This window comes from Tripterygium wilfordii, chromosome 9 (genome assembly GCF_013401445.1).
Source record: "Tripterygium wilfordii isolate XIE 37 chromosome 9, ASM1340144v1, whole genome shotgun sequence".
In the NCBI taxonomy this organism is placed as follows: Eukaryota; Viridiplantae; Streptophyta; class Magnoliopsida; order Celastrales; family Celastraceae; genus Tripterygium; species Tripterygium wilfordii.
This window is the reverse complement of record NC_052240.1, coordinates 1,419,846-1,440,298: the sequence shown is the minus strand read 5'-3', so window position 1 is coordinate 1,440,298 and position 20,453 is coordinate 1,419,846. Positions and strand designations below refer to the sequence as shown.

The 20,453-nt window shown below is 39.2% G+C and overlaps 4 protein-coding genes and 1 pseudogene across 4 annotated transcripts; all 5 read right to left on the bottom strand.

Moving 5' to 3' along the window:
• Positions 1–645: 645 nt before the first annotated feature.
• Positions 646–4,109, bottom strand: LOC120005005 (cysteine-rich receptor-like protein kinase 10). Its single transcript, XM_038854423.1, has 7 exons — positions 3,184–4,109; positions 2,753–2,890; positions 2,536–2,657; positions 2,231–2,441; positions 1,865–2,102; positions 1,419–1,569; positions 646–1,271 (listed from the first exon to the last, which is right to left on the bottom strand). Exons 1-7 carry the CDS (start codon positions 3,971–3,973, stop codon positions 930–932), a joined length of 1,992 nt encoding a protein of 663 aa, XP_038710351.1. The 5' UTR covers positions 3,974–4,109; the 3' UTR covers positions 646–929.
• A 134-nt stretch (positions 4,110–4,243) lies between these two features.
• LOC120005469 lies at positions 4,244–15,271 on the bottom strand (annotated as a pseudogene).
• LOC120005030 (cysteine-rich receptor-like protein kinase 10) lies at positions 8,970–9,666 on the bottom strand. The gene is made up of 2 exons (XM_038854459.1): positions 9,392–9,666; positions 8,970–9,199 (listed from the first exon to the last, which is right to left on the bottom strand). Exons 1-2 carry the CDS (start codon positions 9,469–9,471, stop codon positions 8,983–8,985), a joined length of 297 nt encoding a protein of 98 aa, XP_038710387.1. The 5' UTR covers positions 9,472–9,666; the 3' UTR covers positions 8,970–8,982.
• A 1,082-nt stretch (positions 15,272–16,353) lies between the features above and the next one.
• Positions 16,354–17,492, bottom strand: LOC120006585 (NDR1/HIN1-like protein 26). Its single transcript, XM_038856663.1, has one exon. The coding sequence runs from the start codon at positions 17,301–17,303 to the stop codon at positions 16,629–16,631; it is 675 nt and encodes a 224-aa protein (XP_038712591.1). The 5' UTR covers positions 17,304–17,492; the 3' UTR covers positions 16,354–16,628.
• A 1,263-nt stretch (positions 17,493–18,755) lies between these two features.
• LOC120006274 (peroxidase 27-like) lies at positions 18,756–20,453 on the bottom strand. Its single transcript, XM_038856255.1, has 4 exons — positions 19,928–20,453; positions 19,634–19,819; positions 19,387–19,552; positions 18,756–19,300 (listed from the first exon to the last, which is right to left on the bottom strand). Exons 1-4 carry the CDS (start codon positions 20,147–20,149, stop codon positions 18,897–18,899), a joined length of 978 nt encoding a protein of 325 aa, XP_038712183.1. The 5' UTR covers positions 20,150–20,453; the 3' UTR covers positions 18,756–18,896.

Here is a 20,453-nt window from a genome sequence, read left to right as displayed (position 1 = left end):
CTGCAGTATTGCATTTCTTCTTCTTATGAAACAGATGCCCACGACCAACACCACCATGGAGACATATTGGAACAACAATGGCAATAATCAGATAGATTAAACCTTAGCACAACATCCTCTATAGAAAAGAACGACTGGTTAGAATAACGAAGCAACCAGTCGTCGTTACCAGAACAAACACCATATCAGGAGGGGTTTGACCAGCAGTTTTGTTGTAGAATCGTAGTGTCATTGGAGGAAGGAGAAAGGAGTAGAGAATTGAGATTGTTCTGGTATGTACTATTGGGTGTGAATAAAGTTTTCTTTTAGCAATAGTGAGCACTGTAAGTAGGTGCTGCTTCGGTTGTACGTCTATAAAGCAGAACAAACAGAGAGAGAAGCACAAAAGGTCATGGGACAGTCAAGGAACTGATAAGACTATCAATGATCAATCTCTTCCCTTGGGGAATAGTTTACAGGGAAAGGTCGTTTGTTTTGAGGTCACGATTGACGAAAATTGAAGATGAAAGCATGTGCAGTGAAACAGAGAACTCAAATTAGGCCCAGGTCGATCAAGCAACTTCAGTTTTTCCACAAGGTGATCAAAATCCAGCTGGGCCTTTCACAGTATAACTTAAGCCGATGCAAGGTAAGAAACACTTCCTCTAAATCTTCAGAATAGATCCCTCGTCTCTCTTCCTCTATCGGAAAAAAAGACCAATCTTTATTGCGTGTACAAATATAGATACAGACAACTATAGCTGCTACAAAGTTACTTCGAAATAGTATGGATGCTGGGGGTACAGGCTCTGTTCGTTACTACTGGATTATAACACAATCCCTGCTAGATTAAGCATAAGATTTGACAGCCCACAAATAATCTACAATGAAATGTTTGTGGGTTCTTGGATTTAGAGAAGATGCTTAATTTGGATAACACAATAATCGGTTTATCTAGGATACACTTCCGTAATTGATGCTTCATTGACTGAGAAAGGCGGTACTGACCCTGACTTGCTTGTGGATTGATCAGTCTCCAGCCCTTTTAACATCAAGCTCTGATCTGTTCTAGTATGGTGGAAAAATGCTGGTTGTTGAGGTAAAGGTAGAGAGACAGAGTAACTATTGAGCATAAGAACAATTGTTGCCATTGTGGGTCTGTCAGCGGGATCTTCCTGCACGCATAATAACCCAAGATGGATGCATCGCGTCACTTCAGTTCTTGAATTAGAGTCGGTTAAAGTAGGATCCAACAATTCCATAGGTGTCCCTTCACTCCAATGCTTCCAAACCTGCCATGGTAAATCAATTCAACATTAAGATTTTCTGTTTGTTCTCATTCTTAAAGTCATTCTTTTGAAAGAAAAGCTATCTTCACTCTCTATCAGTGATGAACTGATGATTATATTAGTCTACAAAGAATTGAATATCATACTCACATAGCTCACAAGGTCATCAGCACCATCTGACTGATAGAAAGAACTGTTTTTCTTCCCAGTTATAATCTCTAGAACTAAAATTCCAAAACTATATACATCGGACTTCACAGAAAATTGGCCATGCATTGCATACTCTGGGGACATGTATCCGCTGAAAAGCAAAGTCAATAGAGCAATGTCAGATATGATACGAACTAAAAGAAAAGATTAATTTATATCCTAAGCTATCTGTTGCCTACTGATGAAAACTGCATGAACGGCAGCACCAGTTATAGGATCTGGCACTTATAGAAGGAAGCCCATAGTCAAAATGTACATCACAGGCCATGATGAAGCGGAAAAGTTTAAATTGAACATATTCTACTGATCTTTATGAACAATTCAGAATATAATTGATGTTAGCAATTGACAGTTTGCGATATTAAGGATAAGAATTTCAAACTCACTAGGTTCCAACAATTCTACTCGTGTTTCCTTGAGTTTGATCAACCCCGAAAATTCTAGCCATTCCGAAATCTGAAATTTTTGGGTTCATATCTCCATCTAACAATACATTGCTTGCTTTGAGATCTCTATGAATAATTCTTAATCGGGAGTCCTCATGAAGGTAAAGAATTCCTCGAGCAATTCCTCCAATGATCTTGTAGCGCCTTGACCAATCCAACTGACCTTGTTTTTCAGGGTCTGCAAATTCATCCAAAACAATATCATTGTCATGCTACAGAGAATAAGAATCAAATAGATACAACACATGAATATACCAATCTTTTTGTGATGACAACGAGGTCAGTAATGTTCTTTATGTATCATACCATACAGAAAATAGTCCAGGCTCTTGTTGGGGACAAATTCATAGACAAGTATCTTCTCTTCTCCTTCCAAGCAAAATCCCAACAACCTCACTAAATTTCTGTGTTGAAGTTTGGCTACCAATACAACCTCATTCTTAAATTCTTCTATTCCTTGCCCGGAACTTCTTGATAGCCTCTTCACAGCAATATCTTGTCCATTCGGAAGTGTCCCCTGGAAAATTTTCAGCAATCATCACAATAGGCTCTATTGAGTTACTTACAACATCAAGGTGGAAACAAAATTGAAAGACATCTAGTTTTCTTACCTTATAAACCACACCAAATCCTCCCTCGCCTAGCTTATTATCATCAGAAAACTTTCTTGTGGCAGCTTCAATGCTTGCAAAATCAAGTTGCAAGGACTCCACAGTTGTCATATCATTCTCAACTGCATGACAGAAATGGTGAATATTCTAAGACACGTGAGAACAAAAGAAGCTTTTCTTTTATGGGATTCCAAGGCAAGGTAAAATTGCTCCTTACCATCATCTTCTTGGGTGACACTGTGTTTCTTTTTCGCTCTCCTGCTTAATATACAGTAGCCTATAACGAAAAGCACCACAGAGACAACAATGGGAAGAACAATTGCAACTATTGTTACTGTTGAGAGTCCACCATTTCCTACATAAAGAAAATTTGGAATTAATGGGATTCTTCTCTTCCAAGAACACTGCCACTCCCAGGCTCCTACAGCTATGGTGGGGTCCGATTAATGTGACCCCTATCTTGCCCTGAACTTGAAGCAACTAAATTTTACCTTTCTAATTCCAATTTCATGTTTCAAACTAATAGAACACAAAAAGGCATGGAAGTACAGAAACAAAGAATACACCAATATAGATTTGGGCCAAATAATATCAAAAGAAATTGTGAAGAAAGAAAGAGACTTTCTAAAAAGTGGGTTCAAAATTTACCTCTACCACTGGCCGGAGGAGGAAGACCAGCCGGAGGAGAAAGAGACGGAGGTGATGCCGGAACCGCAGACTGATTATAGAACAGGTATGTCTCAAACCTAACGCTACAGGTAGGCGTCAGAGTTCTTGCTCCTATTGCCCCAAATCGAAGGTTTCCAATGGCAAACTGTAAGCAACTCTGGCAGTTACTAGTAGATAGGTCCTGGGTGCACTGTGCAAGGGTGTACAGAACATTAAACGACGAGAAATTCGTCGCCCCTGTCGCAAATCTTCTAGCACCACTTGAAGCCTGAGTCGCTAAATCATTCATCGTGGTTCGGACTAGGCCATTAAAGCTGGTTTGGTTCGTAGCGTTCTGCGTGTTGTACAGAATAATCGCATCTTCGCTCACACTATCGAAGAAAGACCGATTGGAGTAACGAAGAAGACACTCGTCGTACCAGATTACAGTCACCTTCTCTACAGGACACCTTTGAACTACGTCTTGGGTAGCGAAGGTAACACAGTCTTGGCAGACATCGGTGGAGACGTCGCCACGGCAGAGGAAGAGGCCGTATACAATGTCAGGAGTTTGGCCGGTGGTGGTGTTATGGAAACCATTATTGCTAGTGGAGTTGGAATCGAGAGAGGAGAGGAGAAGATTGAGATTGGATTGGTAAGTGCTATTCGGGGTGAAAGTGGTGGTATTTGAACATTCGTGGGAGATATAATTTGGATCAGCTTCAGTGGTAATTGCAAGACCAAGGAAGAACAGAAACAAAACTGCCATGGACAGTCTGAAAAAAGACATTTTGCCAGCCCAGTTCCTGAGCTTCTCAGATTCCGACCAGGACAAAGATCTTGCCTTTTTTTAAGTTTTCTCAGACCCAGTTTATGGGTTTTTAAATTCAGCAACAGATAGATGGGAATGCAAGACAGAGGTACCTTGACAATACGCCAAACCGGAGATGTGGACGCAAGTCAATAAAAGCAAAGTCAAGCCACCAATGTTTAATTGTTTATGTTTTGATACAGAGAGTACGAAACAGAACCACCATAACTCAGTCAAATTTGTGGAAAATTCAGCAGAGAAGAGAAAAAACGACATTTAGTGAATGACAGAGATGGTCACATGGGGTGGAAACTCAGATCAACCGCAACAGGGTGTGACCCCGATTTGTACCTGGAGCCCATTATTCTGCAAAATATTTACATCACCGAGGCGACACACTGGACTGAGTCATTTCATTTACAGTCACAGAAGGATTTATTGATGATGAGTTATGAATTGCAACCACTCTACCAACAAAGAAGGCAGGTTGTCCAGGTTCAGGGAGTGATATTGAAGAATTCCCTAAGATCACCACAACATATGACATGTTGGGTCTGTCTGCTGGATCTTCCTGCACACATAAGAGCCCAATATGTATGCATCTCAGGACTTCTTCTGGTTGGACTTGGCATGACTCTATCAAAAAAGGGTCTGCGAGCTCCAATGCTTTTCTTTCCTTCCATAGCTGCCAAGCCTGCCAATTCAGGGGGAGTATGTTTTAGGATTTTTGGTAAAGAATTTCATGTGCAAGAGGAAATTTTTTTGCGTACATAAGCTAAGAGCGTTTGAGCATGTTCTGTATGGAAGAAGCCGTTGTTTCGTTTCCCACTTATGATCTCAAGTAGTATGACCCCGAAGCTGAAAACATCAGATTTTGCTGAAAATAGTCCCTCCATTGCATATTCTGGGGCCATATATCCACTGTTTTGAAGTATAAACATAATGGTATTAGACAACTAAGCTAAAAGATTTGACGTAAGTCTAGAAACAATTCATTTATGGGACAGCAAGGACTCACTATGTACCGACGATTCTTCTGGTATTTGCTGTGTTTTGATTTTGACCAAAAATCCTTGCCATGCCAAAGTCTGAAATCTTGGCAGCCATTTCATGGTCCAGTAATTGCTGGGTTTGAGATCCCTATGTATGATTTTAAGCCGGGAGTCCTCGTGAAGGTATAGAAGTCCTCTGGCAATCCCACAAAGAATGTTGTGAAACGTCTTCCAATCGAGTTGTGAGCGTCTTTCAAAGTCTGCATTAGAGAACCAATAGTGAGTCAACCTTACCTGATCACGTCTAAACATGTAATTCTTACAAATCTGCAGATAATGCCGAAAAAATGAATAAATGTGGTTTCAAGACCAAAAGTGAAGATATCCAGGCTTCTGTTGGGCATGAATTCATATATAAGCAGTTTCTCATCTCCCTCTACGCCATATCCCAAAAGTCTCACAAGGTTTCTGTGTTGAAGCTTAGCTATTAATTTGACTTCATTCTTGAACTCCTCTAATCCTTGCCATGAAGTCCTTGACAGCCTTTTAACTGCTACTTCCTTCCCATCTGATAACACCCCCTGAAAAGATTTTCCTGTCAGGCATTGTATTTAGATCTCTAATTGAAGCCACAGTTCAGCGGGGAAAAAAAAAAACCAAAAAAGACATTACCTTGTAAACAGCACCAAACCCACCTTGTCCCAGTTTATTTGAATTGGAAAAGTTATCGGTTGCAGCTATTATGCTAACTAGATCAAAGAACGGAAGTTCCTCAGTATTTGTTAAATCACTTTCTTGTGTTACAGCACCATGAGTGGGGCTCGACAGATCATTTAGAAACGCCTGCTCGCATTTTTCTTTATCTACAATAGATTATTGTCTCAATCATCATTTATAATTTTAACATATCAGTCAGCTAACTAATCTTCGATAACCACGAATATAAATTCACCTTTATCACTCCTTCTATTCCGGATGCAGACAGCAGAAGACCCAATTAGAACAGCAAGTATCAGTGTTGATATACAAGCAATAGCCGCAATAATCCAAGTCTTCAAATTATTCCCTGCTCATCAATTCAGAGAGCTTCTTATAAATAAGTTTGAGAATTTATTTTTTCTTGTCTTTTGCACTAATTTTGATCATCCTGAGATATACCGGTTAGTCTAATCTGAATGTAAATGTCATAAGATTGTCAGGGCAAGCTTCAGCGTACTTACCTTTGGAAGCTGGGTATGTTACCAGAAAACTGGAGGAGTTATAAAAACGGTCGAGCTGAAACCTCGCATTACAGTTCCTACTAAGGACAATTCCACCTTCTCGCAAATAGCAGCACGCGTTGAGATCTCCAAGTGCATTCTTCAAACAAGCAGAACAATCACTTAGTGAGCTGTCCCTAGTACACTGTACAAGACCATATATTGTTTTAGTCCCTGAAAACTTAATTTCTCCAGTTGCAAACATATTCTTCTCAGGAACATTTGCAGCCTCGGAGGAAAGGTTATTCATCAAGTACATTAAAACTTCATTAAAATGAGCAGGATTTGATATATAGCTCTGCTGAGAGTCCCAGTCTGGAAACTTTCCGGTGTAAACCATCGTCAGAAAGAACATCTGGAATGAGTAACGGACTTGGCATTGTTCATACCATATGATTGCTTCTCTGCTCTTGCAAACCTTCAATATCTCCTCACTCGCATTCTTGATGCAGCTATGACAAACTGTGGAGTTTACATCCCCTCTACAAAGTGCCTGCCCATAGACTCTGTCGGGGCTATCTCCAATGAAGGTGTTGTTGAAACCTGTTAGTGAAGTGTTAGATATCAATGACTCAAGTACATGCTTGAGGTTAATCTCGTAAGTGCTGTTGAATTGATAGTTACTAGTATCGTTTGAGCAAAATGTAAAAAGAGGATCCACACCAATTGCAGTGTTGGAAAGCAAGCAGAATGGTGTGATAAAAGAAAACAAAACCAAAGAATATTCAATTTTTTCCATCATTCCTAATATGGTATCAACCACTTTAGACAGAAAAGCCGTTCAGATCAATTAGGAAGAAACACAAATTTTTGAAAGACATTTATGTGCTGATCACAAGGAATAGGCAACCCGGTTAAACAATTGAACATTCACAGAAACTTCCATATCTAACATTGAAACTGGGGAAAGAGCTGGGAGGTTGCAGGGATAGTGATTGGCATTTGAATTTGTGCTGTTGACTAAAAACATTGCTTGATCATAGGCTTAGTACGCGTTTTATGACTGAATTGAATATTCGAGTCATAATTCTTGACTGAATTTGCTAAGCTTACTAATGCAATGCTTTAGGCCTATACCAGAGAAATAACTCTATAAATCAAGGTTGACAACTGAATTCTTTGTTCTTAGATTAATGAAACCTCCAAAAAGTCAAATGTGTTTTTCCAAGAAACCTAGTTTTTTATTAGAGCCAGGGAAGTTTACTGGTTGGTACCGGCTAAAACAAATGACACAAAATTGGTATACTTGCCATCAGAGAAGTAAAATGAGCTATTAATTGACCATAAGGTTTTCTGCTTGATTAGTCCAATTTTCCGAGGCTCAGCAGTTGCTCATTAGCTTTAATTGGTCATGAGCAGCAATACAAAGAGCCGATCAACCTCTCAACATCAAATCCAGCTTCTGAGGGCTGAAGAAATGCTGAGGGTTCATTTCAAATTACTATAAAAAAACTGTGCAGCATCCAAACCAAAAGCAGCCACTTTTGACTTTAGTCAGCAGCTGTGTCTCTTGTCAATTATGTGATCACATTATTGAGGACCATAACCATAAAAAACGATCCATGACAACAGCATAGCTTGGATTACAAGCTACGTCCTAGATTCTGTCTAAAACTTTGACATGGTCATTGTTCATAATATAGTTAGTACATTGGACAACCAGGCTGTTGACTTGACATCTTTATAGTCTTCTTTGGATATTGGCAACACAACTTATCCAATCACAATCCTGAATCAAACTTTCAGTGGCTCAAAACATCTCCTTTTTTTCTTATAAAAATTCAAGAATGCTTAATATGAATTGATGATTTGACTTTTATAATCGCACATAATCACTGTTTGATATCATCTAGCCTGCCTCTACAACTACTAATTTGTTGTTTTGACTTTACATGAGTCAGTCCAAACACTAGAAGTTCATTGTCCTTGCACAAAACCTAGCTTTGAAGGATCAAACATAAGCTAGTTATCGCTTAAGGTTCTAGAGAAGACAAATTATTCACTATCTGAGCATTTTGTTCTCTTTCCAAAACAAAGTATCTACTTTTTTGTAAAAAAACTCTTATCAGTTTCGGTTCTGTTGCTATTTTGTTCTACTCTTCAAAGGTCTCATATTTTATGGACTACTTTAATGTGCTTTCAAATGTTGAGGTTAGCCTTCAAATTGATGCTTTCAGTTAACTAAGTACCTCTTTAATATTTTTTTGGTCAAGTCTACTTATTTTTCAAGAATTTTCCCAGACAAGACTTTCTAGTTGAAATTACCACAAAAGTGGATATTTAGATGAGATCAGATAACTTGCTTTGAGATCCAAGACTTACAACAGAATTCCAGGATTGTCATAAGTCTGGATTCATTCTCACTGCTCACATGCTATCAACACACGCTACATGGAATAAAAATTCTACCTTTATTGGAGTTTTGAATACGCATCACCTTGGAAAACATCTGACGTCGTTAAACTATTAACGGAACGACTCTTTGCAATTTTGCATCTGCACCAAACCTGCCAACAGAGAAGGTAGGTCGTTAAGGTTGAAGCATTACAGCTACAGAGGACATGGTAGGCCTGTCATATGCATCTTGTTGAACACACGAGACAATATGCATATACCTTGAAAATTCATACGGACAATAAGAATCAGCCAACAGCCAACATTGGATCCATCAACTCCACTTCTTTTCCTTCATTCCATAATTGCCAAGCCTACATAATCATCCAGTGAAATACGCAATTCAACAAGAAAACGCAATATTACCTCCAATAAAATTATTGGATAATTTCAGCCAAAAAGTACTTACATATGCTATAAGGCTAGGAGCACGTTTTGTTCTATGGAAGCCAGCGTTCCTTCTGCTTGTTATAATCTCAAGCAATAGAACCCCAAAGCTAAAGATATCCGACTTAGTAGAGTGCAATCCCTCCATAGCATAATCTGGTGCCATGTATCCACTGAAATTATGACGATAAAACAACATTGTCAGTGGCAAGCACCATGATCCAGTAATAGTCGGAAACAGAAAAATCAAGCGTGCCCCAATCAACCTAGAAGCTTTGCTAATGAGGGCTAATCAACAAACATTCGGAAAGCAATATGGATAAGTATGGATTTTTTTAGCCCCAACACGGCCAAAGCCTCCAGACCTGATTTCCAGCATGTCCGTCCCGACGAAGCATACCGTTCCCGACGGCACCTCCAGAAACAGCATTCCAAATTTCTTCATCAAACCTAACACTTACTATCATAGTCCAGCAACACATTGCTGGCGTTCTGTTAACATTCAGTCCCTATGCAGCCATCTTGAAGCTCTACTACTTCGCGCGTCTCTGGCTCGCGTTGTTCTTCCAGAGCCTTCCTAGCCCTAATGGTGGACGAGTCTTCCACTTGAAGATTGGGCCTCATGATGGGTTCTATTACTTGGTCATTCATTGGACTGAATGTGTATTTCATTGGGCTGAAATTTTATGCCCTTGTATTATGGGCCTTCATCTTATGGGCTGTTATTTCTTTAGTCTTTCATTAAATTCATTGATTTATTTCTTCTTTTGTCTCCGTCACATCAGAGATTGTCACCGTTTGTACACAGTACAAACATTTAAATTAAAACTGGCTTTTAGCCATTGTAAAGCTTAAGACAATGAACAACCTCTCTTCTTTCTCTACTCTCTCTAACTTCTTCTTGTTCTTCACTAGCTTACAAAGTAATCTACAAAAACTAATACTTTCAGCATTCAGGTCTCAATGAATGATCTTAACTTGGGATATCTTTTATGGCAGCCTGAAGGCAGGCGCTGCAGTCATCTGCAGACAAGTCTCCAGTGCACTGCATTAAAGTATATAGTGCGTAAGAATCCAAGAAGGGTACTTCTCCAGTTCTCCAGTAGCGTACGCGTTAGCTGAAGACCACGGTCGATCCTAACAAGTTCACGACCTGAACTGTTTACTCAACAAGGCCCACTAGAATCACGACCCCAACAAACCCACGGCCTGAGCTGTCTTAAACATAAGCCCATGGCCCTCGCTGCCAGCCTACAGGCCCGAGATTCAAGTAGCTCCTTCATCAGTCCATCTTTCACTGGCCAGCTCAGCACTCACGTGCCTGTCATAGAAGGGAGCTTTGGGAGGTATTCTGTTTTCCCTCCCTCTCTAAACTCTTCACTGTTCTGCTGCGCTTCTCGGCCAGCATGCTTCGCGGGCTCGGACAAATAGTGATTGCAGATCTTTGGGTCTACAGTGACATTCACAAGAGAATCAAACTGTTTTGGTTGCGAAATATTATTGAAATTATCTTTGCCAATATTCCCTGTGACATCCAAATGGCCGATGAAGTTTTGATTGGAATAACGCAAATGACAAACTTCCTCCCATACGACTGCTTCAGTATCATACGGACGAAGCTGCAAGATGTCTTGTGATGCCATGGTTATGCAGTTAAGGCAGCAGCCAGCAGAAGATTGTCCTTGTTTGCCCCCTCCAAACCCATCTCCTACGACTTCACGAGTAAGGCATTTATTTAAAAGTTTCGTGCTTTATCTCCGTCGCGCAGTTCTTCATGCCACCATTTCTCGGCCTGCTCCTGAAACGAAATTAGTTTGTTGCTGTGATTTCAAGATTAGAGAATGGTGCTGAAAAAGGTGGACATGGTTTCGCAACATGGCGCAATAGAGGTGGAATTCCACAACTCTGCTTGTATTGACCCAACAGTACTTATTGTTCATTCAAACGCGGTTCTTGGCGCAAATGTCAGTGTTGGATCAGGAGCTGTGATCGGACCGGCGGTAACAATCGGTCAATCAACAAATATTGGGTATAATATCTTCTTTGCGTTCCCAATTTCTATTGTTTTATTCTGTCATGAATGTCATCTATATCTATTTACCACTCTGTTTTATACAACCTAAACCCTAGTTTTAGAGATGATTAATAACAGTATTAAGCATTAAGCTGTAGGCATAATTTTTCAGTTTTTGGTAAACCCTTACATTTTTTCACCAGGTATAATGTGTGACTCAGTAATTGCACGATAGGTGATTCTTTTGTGATCCATAATGGAGTATGTATTGGTCAAGAATGTAAGGCTGGATTGCAGTATACTTGTTCTTTATGGTACTTAGAACAAACCACTGGATCATTTATATGGTCGAGTTGTTTTTCAGCATTTGTCTTCTGATACGCAACTTCTTAGGGAACCGGTTCGTGCCCAACTTACAAATTTTTTGACTTCTCTCTGTTCATACTGAAATAGTGCTATTTATCAATTGATATATGATCAGGGGCAATGCTATCAGCAGATGCACAATCCTTACCGCACAACTGGTTCATGTTATTATCAGGCAATGATGATGGATGATTACTTTGAGAATTTGTCTCTCTTATTCAATTAAAACACCACTGCCTATTTCTAAATTTTTTTTATTAGTTTGCTTATTGCAGTGCTCTCCACCTATTTAGATCGTGTTCTTCTTTATAAACTAAGGATTTTATCACAAATGCGATCTGTATAGCCTCATTTCTGTTTCAGATTTTAAAGATGTTATTAAAGTTTATTGATGCATTAATGCTCACTTCCGCCTTTTCTATGAATCCGTTTATGTCTTCACATCCCTTTTGTGAAAAAAAAAGAAGAAGAACAGTTCTTACTTCTTAGCTACTTATGTTCCATAGCCATCTTCTGAACCTACAGGATTTGGTTTTATGTGGATGGGCATGGTGAAGAAGCCTCAGGTTGAAGAATGAGATGCTGTAAGTCAAGCAGCCACCTGATCTGATGCCTAATCAGGTGGAAGATGTCAAAGACGATTGTGTTCTGCCACAACTGGTGAATGCAGGTTGATTAGGGAGTTGTAGGCTGACAGAATCATTGTTAAGCATGACAACTACTGAAGCCATGGTAGGTCTGTCTTCCATATCTTCCTCAACACACAACAACCCAATGTGAATGCATCTAATCACTTCTTGTTCCATACAGGAATCTCTCAATGCTGGATCCATTACTTCCAGGGGTGTTCCACTTCTCCATTTTCTCCAAGCCTGAAACAATACATTACCAGGTAAACTTGTTATGTCTTTCAATTTCTGGAAAAGTACAGGAAGATTTTGATGTTAAACAGCATTATAGAAATTTGCAAAAAGTATTGCATTGTCTAACTTGTACTCACATTGCCTAGGAGGCCTTCGCCACAGCCTGACTCGTAGGACAGGCTGTTTTTCCTACCACTTATAATCTCTAGAATTAGGACACCGAAACTGAAAACATCAGACTTCACTGATATCTTTCCATAGTTTATATACTCCGGAGACATGTAGCCACTACAAATCACCAGTAACAATGCAGTCAGAAATAAACGGCAAAAATGAAACTCCTAGCTTCAATATTGATGACATTTTAGCAGTAGTAGGACCTGTAACTTACTATGTCCCAACAATTCTATTTGTGTTTCCTAGAGTCTCATCTGCGCCGAAAATTCGAGCAGTGCCAAAGTCTGAAATTTTGGGGATCATGTTTTCATCCAGCAGTACATTGCTGGCCTTTAGATCACGATGTATAACTCTAAGTCGGGAATCTTCATGAAGATAAAGAAGCCCTCGAGCAATCCCTAAGATGATCTTGTACCGTCTTGGCCAATTCAACTGTCCCTTTTTTTCTGCATCTATGATATGAAAGAATTGAGACTAAAGACTTAAATTATAAATAGAAAATAAGAGTTCTGATATTGAAAACTATCACTACCACTACCATGTGAGCTTTTTCCATGTCTTCATTCTGTTTTATTCTCTTCAGATTAGATTATATAAATTAATAAACACCACACACTCGGATGTAGAAATGATTCCTCTAGAAATTTTAACCATCAAAAGAAGCCAATTGTCAGGGAATAGATGCAAATCAAGCAATTCTAGATAAAATTTTGAGAGGACAAACCAAAGAGATGGTGGTCAAGGCTTCCATTGGGCACATATTCATATACTAGTATCTTTTCTTCTTTTTCAAAGCATAGTCCCAGTAGCCGCACAAGATTTCTGTGCTGAAGATGGGCCACAGATTCAGCCTCATTCTTGAATTCTTCAACACCTTGCCCTGATTCTTTTGATAGCCTCTTTGCAGCTATTGTTTCTCCATTAGGAAGTATGCCCTGAAAATATACATATATGCTTGTCATAGACTTTGGACATGAATGCTTTATATATAGGCAAAACGGAATATTGATTATTGACACCACTCGTTACCTTGTACACAATACCAAATCCTCCTTCTCCTAACTGGTTATTACCCGAGAAGTGATCTGTTGCAGCTTCAATGGCACTTAATCCAAAGTGAAAGAACTCTATTGTTGAGACTTCACTTCCTACTACCCAATCAAATGGTAAATAAGTTATGAAACCAAATTAAGTTTTTTTTATGTGAACAAAATAAACACTAACTTTTTTCTGTTAGAATTCTCATATACCATTTCCTTCATCTACAAAGTGGAAGTGCTTCTTCCCTTTTTTCGTTCTAAGGAACCAGTAGATTAGACCAGAGAGCACCACCGCCACCACAAAAATTACCGACACAACAACTGAAATAATAATTCGCAGTGAACCTACAAACATTGCAACAAGAACTATATTTAGTTATGGACATACAACAACACCCAATACCCAAAGGGGTGACTTCCTCTAAGCTTACCTGGTGACTGGTGTTATAGAGGACTGTTCATGTGATTTAAACTTGTGATACTTAACTTTTAAGGAGAACAATTTATATTAGTACTGCAGCTTACCTTTTGATTTTGATGAGCTGGTAGTATCATAGAAGATATACTTCTCGTACCTGATGAAACAACTAGGAAACACAACCCTGCCCCCAATTTTTCCCATACAGCAACTTGGAAGGTTTTCAATAGCTTTCCGGAGACATTTTCCGCAGTCACCTGCAGAAATATCTGGTGAGCACTGCACGAAGCTGTAGATATTAGCCTTCTTGAACATAGATTCTGCTGTTACGAACTTCCTTGCTGTATTTGATGCTCTATAAAGCGCAACCACCCGACTAACTAGAGGCTCAAACTTATCCTTCAAGAACTGCATAAACTGATCTGGGTCTTCAATATTTTCTCCATTGTGGGGTAATATAAAAGGCTTTACTTCCATGATAGAGAAGAAACACATATTGGAGTAACGCAACATGCACTGGTCATACCAAATGACTGATGTTTTTTGTGAAGGGCAGCTCTGAGTGATGCTTTTGGTAGCATCTCTAATACATTCTTCACAATGGTTGGGAGTGAGATCTCCTTTGCAAAGAAAGCTACCATAAACCGCGTCCGGCGTGTTTTGGCCGGCAGTGGAGTTGTAAAACCCTGATTGATTCCTAGAGTTCTTCAACAAGGAAGAGAGAACCAGATTGAGATTGGCCTGATAGGTGCTATTTGGAGCAAAGAGAGAATTTCTTGAACAATTGTGGGCTATATTGGTTAAGACAGCTTGAGTTGAAAGGATAAGCAAGTTGGATATGCAGAAAAATAATAAGGGAGTCTCCATGGATTATAATTAAGCTAACTCATGCAATGGATGCTGATGCCTTTATGAAGGTCGTTTATACATATGCCTTTCGAAAAATTACAAGGAAAATATGATTCGTACTGCAGCTTAATAATGAAATGAATCAAGATGCCTTTATATAGCAATTTGATAAACACGTTGGCCGCAGGTTCTTAAAACAGACAAGTGATAGAGAATTCTCTCAAAACTGCTTTTAGACTGCTTTGGCCTCGAGAGATCGTTCATGGCCGCCAAAAGAAAACGCTTGGAAGGATCCGACTTTACATGAACAGCGTAAGAATGCAACTTAGAAATCTGCGACGAGCAAGATAATTGTTTCAGACAAGTATAATAGAGTAAAAAAAGAAAAATCTTGGAAAAAATTTATGGTGATTTGTTGGATTTTGTCAGATACATTGTACAAAAGAAAAGGAAAGTAGATCATTGCATTAATTATTGTCCTAAAAAGAGTTGTTTGAATCCATATGTATGGGAAGTCTACGATCAAATGATAATCTATATAAATCAGGAAGTTGGAATTTTCGAACCCAAATGTAGATGCAGAGAAATCCAAGGAGGCCTGTGGCGGCTAAGGGTCACCGGCCATGAATTTAAGTAGCAATAGATAAATAGTCGACTTGAAGTCAATGTCTTAAAGAGGGAAAATGACACCCACTATGATTCTAACTGACCCACTTCAGATAAAGTAGGAAATAATGCAATGAAAGTACAAAACCAAAAGGTTGCAATGTATGTAAACGCGGAGACAGAGATCGTCTGCCATTCCTTAGTCCTGTCAATGGATGTACAAGCAAGAGCTGTAGTTTTTCTTTCTGTTCACAATATTGATCCAAAGTTAAGTTTCCTTTTTATCAAATCTGAGTTATTTGGTGAATTTTAGGCCCTTAGAACTGGGTTGTTTAAGCTTTAACACTTTTAAAGTTGAAACTGGTGTTGATTCAAACCAGAGTTGGGCTCAATGGTCTAAGGACCAACAACATAGAATTCTCCATGTTTAGCGACAGTTTAACGTCTTTTCAGCCGAAATACACCAACGGAATTCGTGGAAAAGAAACAATTGGAATTAGGTATGTTACAGCAAACGAATTAAGTGAGCCAATGGTCATTAGTCATGGCATCATTAAAGAGAGAAAATGGCGTCCATTATGATACAAAGTTACCTAAACTTATAAAGGTTCACATGATGCAGTAAAATTAAGAATTAAAGGAAGCTTAGAAGAACAAGCTTCAATGGATCTTGAAGCAAGATCAATATCAAAAGAGTGTGTGATCATTTCATGTCAACGTCAATCTGAACAGAGAAGCATTGCCTTACTAACAACTACAAATGCAGTCGCCTGACAAAAAAAAACTACACAAATGCAGTCAAAACATGCTTATCAATCAAACAACAAGAAAATTTGCATTTTCATTTCATGTCAACACCAATCTTTCATGGAAGCTTTCTGTGTCTTTGGAGTAGCATTTGTTGCTAGAGTTAGTATGTCCTTTGATTTTCGTCATAGTAGACGCCAATTTTGAGATTTCAAATTCAAGGCTAACATAGTTGTTTTTGGAAACTTCATTGAGATGTCTAAAGCTGGAGCATAAGCATTAGTCACCTTTTACACAAGGATCTTCGGCCTCAAACTTGGCCATATTACAACAGAGGTCATGCATAACACTATTACAACTTGAAAAACCCAGAAACAGAGAGAAAGTAGTGAACCAAAAGCAAGGACAATAGCTTCCTTTACAGAAAAGTAAAGTTAATATTCGAAGATCAATGAACAAAAAGATTAGCCCCTTCATACTAGCTGTCTAAGTACATCTTGTCCAAAGAATATGATGCAGAGGTCAAGTGAAATAGACTGGGCATCTCTTGTCTTTAGAAGTTGGCAAGATATTGCCATCCGGGCCCACTGCAAGATCACAGTTGGCATGCATCCGATGGTGCTTACTGTCCCACGTGGACACCTTGAATCGAATGGTCGACGTTATATCCAATCGAAACATCACCGATCCTTGACCACGATCATTCAAGAATTCTGTCCAACGCTGACTGTTGACCGTCAAAGTGGCCCCACTCATCTCCTTGTACACGACAACAGTATTCTTCGGCTCCTGATAAAACGGGTCCAATAACGGAGTTGACCCAATCATCTGGTCCTTGTAATAAATCGACCCAGCCATGGAATCATAGTAAATTCCTATATGTTGGTTCGAGTTCCGGACCGTAACATTGAATGTTATTCTGGCATTCTCGAACCCAGTTGGTTGATCCAGACCCGGAACCGAAAACTCATGGATATGAAACCGGGGCCTATGCGGACGCAGACTAAGCCATAAAATAAATGTCACAATACCAAAAATTAATAGAAGGGACAAGAGAATGGAGCATATGGTCTTCGATACCCGGGTTGTGAGGCTTTCCCGGACACGGTGGGCGTAGTAGCGGGCTGTGTGGTGGCGTTGGATCGGCCGGGGCTCCTGTTGAGTGTAATGAACTGGTAACCTGTCTGAATTGTGCATTTTCTTGTGTGGAGGGTTTCAGCAGACTCGTGATGAACAGAAGAACTGGTTCATTGCTTATGTAGGAAGAAGAATGGGAGCTTTGAGTTGGGTGGGAGAAAGAAAAGAATATGCTCGTTGGTTTTTTGTTGAAGCTGATTCTCTAGCTTGCTCATATTTGCACGTAAAATATGATTGGGATCAGAAACCTTGTACAGTTTTTTTTTAACGTGGTATGTCTTTTTTTGTTTATGTAGGAGAAAAATAAGGTATATACGTTACCTGCAGTGTATGTAAAGAATAGATACGAAAACATGCTAAAGATTTCTTTCTTCCTCGCGACATTTTACCAATCCCACCCGCTATTGATAAAGAAGTGGGCCGAGCCCACTCTTAAGACCGAACCCATTCTTAAAGCCCGTCAGCTAAGAATGGAGAAATTGGAACTAATCAAACCGGCCCGAGGGCAAGTAGTATGACTGTATGAGAGTGAGTTTCGCCAGCTAGAGAAGTGGGCTGAACCCACTATTAAAGCCCATCAGATAAAAGAGGAAAATGGGCCGAACCTACTCATGAAGCCCATTAGCTAAAAGCGTAAGATTCCAACCTTAATATGCCAAATCGTCATAGGTCATATCTTCTTTGTGACATCATTCGTCTCCTTAATTTGATACTCCAATGTGATTTATTGCTTGAGAGGCAGGTATTATTTGCACCTTCAATGTCAAATAATAATAAACTATTGGTACTACAGCTGTATATGATCACCTAATCCTTATTGTAGTACACCCATTGGCTTAATTATGCTTAATTAATCTCCATGTTCCATAATCCAGGCCGCGTTGTCCGATTTACTTAGTCGCAAATTGCATCTGAAAGTAACATCCTAACTGGATGGATATGGCTTTTTTAAAGTAAAAACAAACAGTCATGGAGTTGGCTTAAGAATTACTCAATCTTGTGGAACATGCATGTAGGCATGCAGCTAGTATATTATATTTGTGGATCTCTCATGCTTTGTATGAGAGAGTTATTTACCGTCGGCGTACGTATGACTAAAATCATGCCAGACATTACCAGTTCTTTTATCATTTTTTTTAGAACATCATACAAGTTTGTCTTTTTTATATTCGATATGAGCATAAACTTGGGTCGTCAGGACTACATCCACAGTAGTTTCCTACCTGACAAGTGACGACAGGCCTACCTGACAAGTGACGACAGGGTAAATTGGGTCAAAACCCAACACACAATTACAAGGGTATTGCTCCTAGTGGGCCGAGTCTATACGGTTTGACTCCAGAGATATTCACTACTAAACTATCACCCAAGTTGTCAGAAATATATCACAAGTCATGACTAACAATTTTGGCATGAACTTCGGGTAGAAGTTGCAGATACGATTTGAGAAAAGGATGTCTAAACAAGTAGTACTGTCATGGAAATTCTGAAATTGTGATGTTTGATGCAATATGACAAAAGAATTTGAACATCAATACTCAAAAGAGGCATCAAGAAACTCAAGGAAATTGTTAAAAATAAATAGGCAAACATTACAACATCAAGAAAACAGTACAACCCAACCATGTAATTCACGCAGTAATCAATCTTTACTTAGTTAACCTTGGTGCAAACTCTTCTGATTTCGCCGGCCTTGCCAGTAAGAACCTCAATCCTGCCCATTTTCACCATGGACACACCAAAGTCCATCAAGAAATCGGATTCATGAGAAGTGGCCTGAAGTACATAAGCTCTGGTCTCACTGTTGTCAAGGAGAGCTGAATCAGAGTTAAATAGGCCCCTTCGTTTAGCCACAAGATTATAGTAGCTTGTATCAAATGTTTTAAAGCTTCCCGGGTCCATCTCAAGTCGAGATTTTAAATCTCCAGGCTTGCACTTACTCTTCAAACGTATTGCATAGTTAGGGTCTAATGTAGGATCAGTGTCTCCCTTCCCAGTAAAGTTGTAAAGCCGAGGACTGACAGCTGCACAGACAGAAGTCCCAATTGTGTGCGAACCTGGCAAGTCGAATTTCAGTAATTAGTACATATGATTAGAAGTAATGAAACATAACTATCCAGTTCGTACTTTGTTTTTTGATTACCTGATAGCACCACTAAGTCCTTAACAGTTAGACCTCTCAGTTGAAATCCTGTTATCAATTGAGTAATGTTTGCAAAAGGTGGGAAAAGGTTCAGTAAAGCTTCTGTTATATTTGAGACCCTGCCATCTCTTCGTCCAGTTTCAACTTTCCAGGTTTCTCCTCCAGTCTGCGAAGATAAGCTCTATTTAGTATCTCTGTTCTACAAAATTGATTGGAATTAAGGCTTCTTTAAGGAGAATTTAATTACCGCAACTGTGACGTCCCTGGCAGCTATGGCTAAGAGATCAGCACATGAAACCACTCCAGGACATGCCTTCTCTAATGCTGACTTGACTTTATCAATGATGGCAAAACCTATAATGCTTTGATTTGGAATTGCATCTCTTTCAGCTTGCTTGGTAGGAGACTCCAACAGCAGTGAACCATCACAACCCTGAAAGAAAAAATTATATACAAATGTTTTTAGTTCGACAAGACAAATGAAGAAGCTTAGGAAGTTATGATAATTTGTTTAACCAATAAGGCGTAACTAGTCGCATACCCTGACGAAACAATCATGAAAATGCATTCTCAATATAGGACCAGAAAGTGTAGGTGCTATTGACAAGGCGTCGCCAATAACCTTCTCAACAATGGCCTCGGCTTGTGGGCATGTCTTCTCATAGAAACCCACTTTCAATCCGTCTGCATCACAGAGATTGAAGACAGACAACAGAAATATTGATAGGAGAAACAAACCAGAGAAAGCTTTCGAAGTAGCCATGTTAAAAGACAAGATTCAGAACTCAATATAATTTCCCTAGCTAAAAGATGATATATATATAGGTGCATTTTAACTCTAATCTATTGACTGAGTGCCAAACAAGTTATGGAATGGCTGTCATCCCATTTTGTATGATCTGTTTTTCTCTGAATATATAATGAACAAACAGCAATCTCGATAAGAATGCTTCAACACCAATCAAATTGATGCAGTTGACTTTCAGAAAATGAACCAAATAGAGTTGACTTGATCTTCTTATAGCACATATGGCAGTAATCAAATATGAAGTTGATAATGTTTCAAA